The sequence below is a fragment of the Trichechus manatus genome, unplaced genomic scaffold (genome assembly GCF_000243295.1).
Source record: "Trichechus manatus latirostris isolate Lorelei unplaced genomic scaffold, TriManLat1.0 scaffold00128, whole genome shotgun sequence".
NCBI classification, from domain to species: Eukaryota; Metazoa; Chordata; class Mammalia; order Sirenia; family Trichechidae; genus Trichechus; species Trichechus manatus.
This window is the reverse complement of record NW_004444064.1, coordinates 4,310,408-4,311,569: the sequence shown is the minus strand read 5'-3', so window position 1 is coordinate 4,311,569 and position 1,162 is coordinate 4,310,408. Positions and strand designations below refer to the sequence as shown.

Genomic DNA, 1,162 nt, shown 5'->3' with positions numbered 1-1,162 from the left:
GAATCCAGATGCAGCCAGTAAGACAGATGGGCAGTTTTCCAAGTGAAACAAGAGCGGGAAGGAGATGCAATTCGCCTGGAAACTCAGGACCAAACAAAAAAACAGAAGAATAAAGTCATGGGAGACAGCCTGGAGGAAAAAAAACAAGGAAAACAATTGTTGTGCTTTGTGTTGTCTGGACGCTCGCAGGACCTGGATGTAAAGGCCGTCCAACAGAAGGAGCCTCCACATCAGCTCCCACCTTCTCCTGGACAGCCACCCCAGCCACACCCCCACCATGTGCCACACCTTCTGCTCCACGGGCTGCCAGTCAGCCTGCTGCCCATCCTCGTGCTGCGTCCCCACGGCCTGCTGCTCACCCTTGGGCTGTGGGAGCTCCTGCTGCCGCCCAGTGTCCTTTGTGACTCTGCTATGCCAGCCTGTGTGTGGCGTGGCCAGCTCCTGTCAGTCACCCTGTGGGGCTGCTAGCAGCTGCTCTGCTGGCTGCCAGTCCCCGTGCTGCCCTGTGTCCTGTGGCCAGGCCTCCTCCTGCAGCTCGGCCTGCTGTGTGCCCAGCCCTTGCCAGGAGAGCTGCTCTGTGCCAGTGAGCTGCAAGCCTGCCATGTGTGTGCCCGTGAGCTGCAAGCCCACCGTGTGTGTGGCCTCCTCCTGCCAGCTCTCCCGCCCCAGCCTCGTCTGCAGACCTGTCACCTGTGGCACCCCTTCCTGCTGCTAGCAAATCATCTGGATACTCAGTTCTCTGCTACTGATTTCTGAAAACCTTTATCTTGGTCAAATGATCAGAATTCTTCCCACACATCTCATTATCAAATCAAGGATGGATCCTGTCCCATAGAGCCTAGTATTGCCCCTTAGCTTTCTTACCCATGAAAGCTTACTGACCAAAGAAAAAATAAATCTCTCTGTTCCACAACACAGGTTTCTTTTGTTATTTTTCCCAAAGGTGTTTCCTCATTGGCCTTTGCTGTCTTGGACCATCCAGTGCTGGGGGCCCTGTCCTAGACGGCTGTCCCTGGACAGTCAGTGCCCACCAGCAGAGCTTGCCCCTTAGGGTGTCGGGAAGGCCTTCTGGGAAAAGTGTGGCTGAGGCTTTTGCATGCAAAGGGATGGTTTTCTTTATTCATGATTTCATACAATTACCTTTTACTCAGGGCTCTTTCGT

The 1,162-nt window shown here is 54.3% G+C and overlaps 1 protein-coding gene across 1 annotated transcript; it reads left to right on the top strand.

The window, feature by feature from the left end:
• The first annotated feature begins 277 nt into the window (after positions 1 to 277).
• On the top strand, positions 278 to 825 carry LOC111822085 (keratin-associated protein 10-5-like). The gene has a single exon (XM_023739065.1). The coding sequence runs from the start codon at positions 278 to 280 to the stop codon at positions 713 to 715; it is 438 nt and encodes a 145-aa protein (XP_023594833.1). The 3' UTR covers positions 716 to 825.
• Positions 826 to 1,162: the final 337 nt, after the last annotated feature.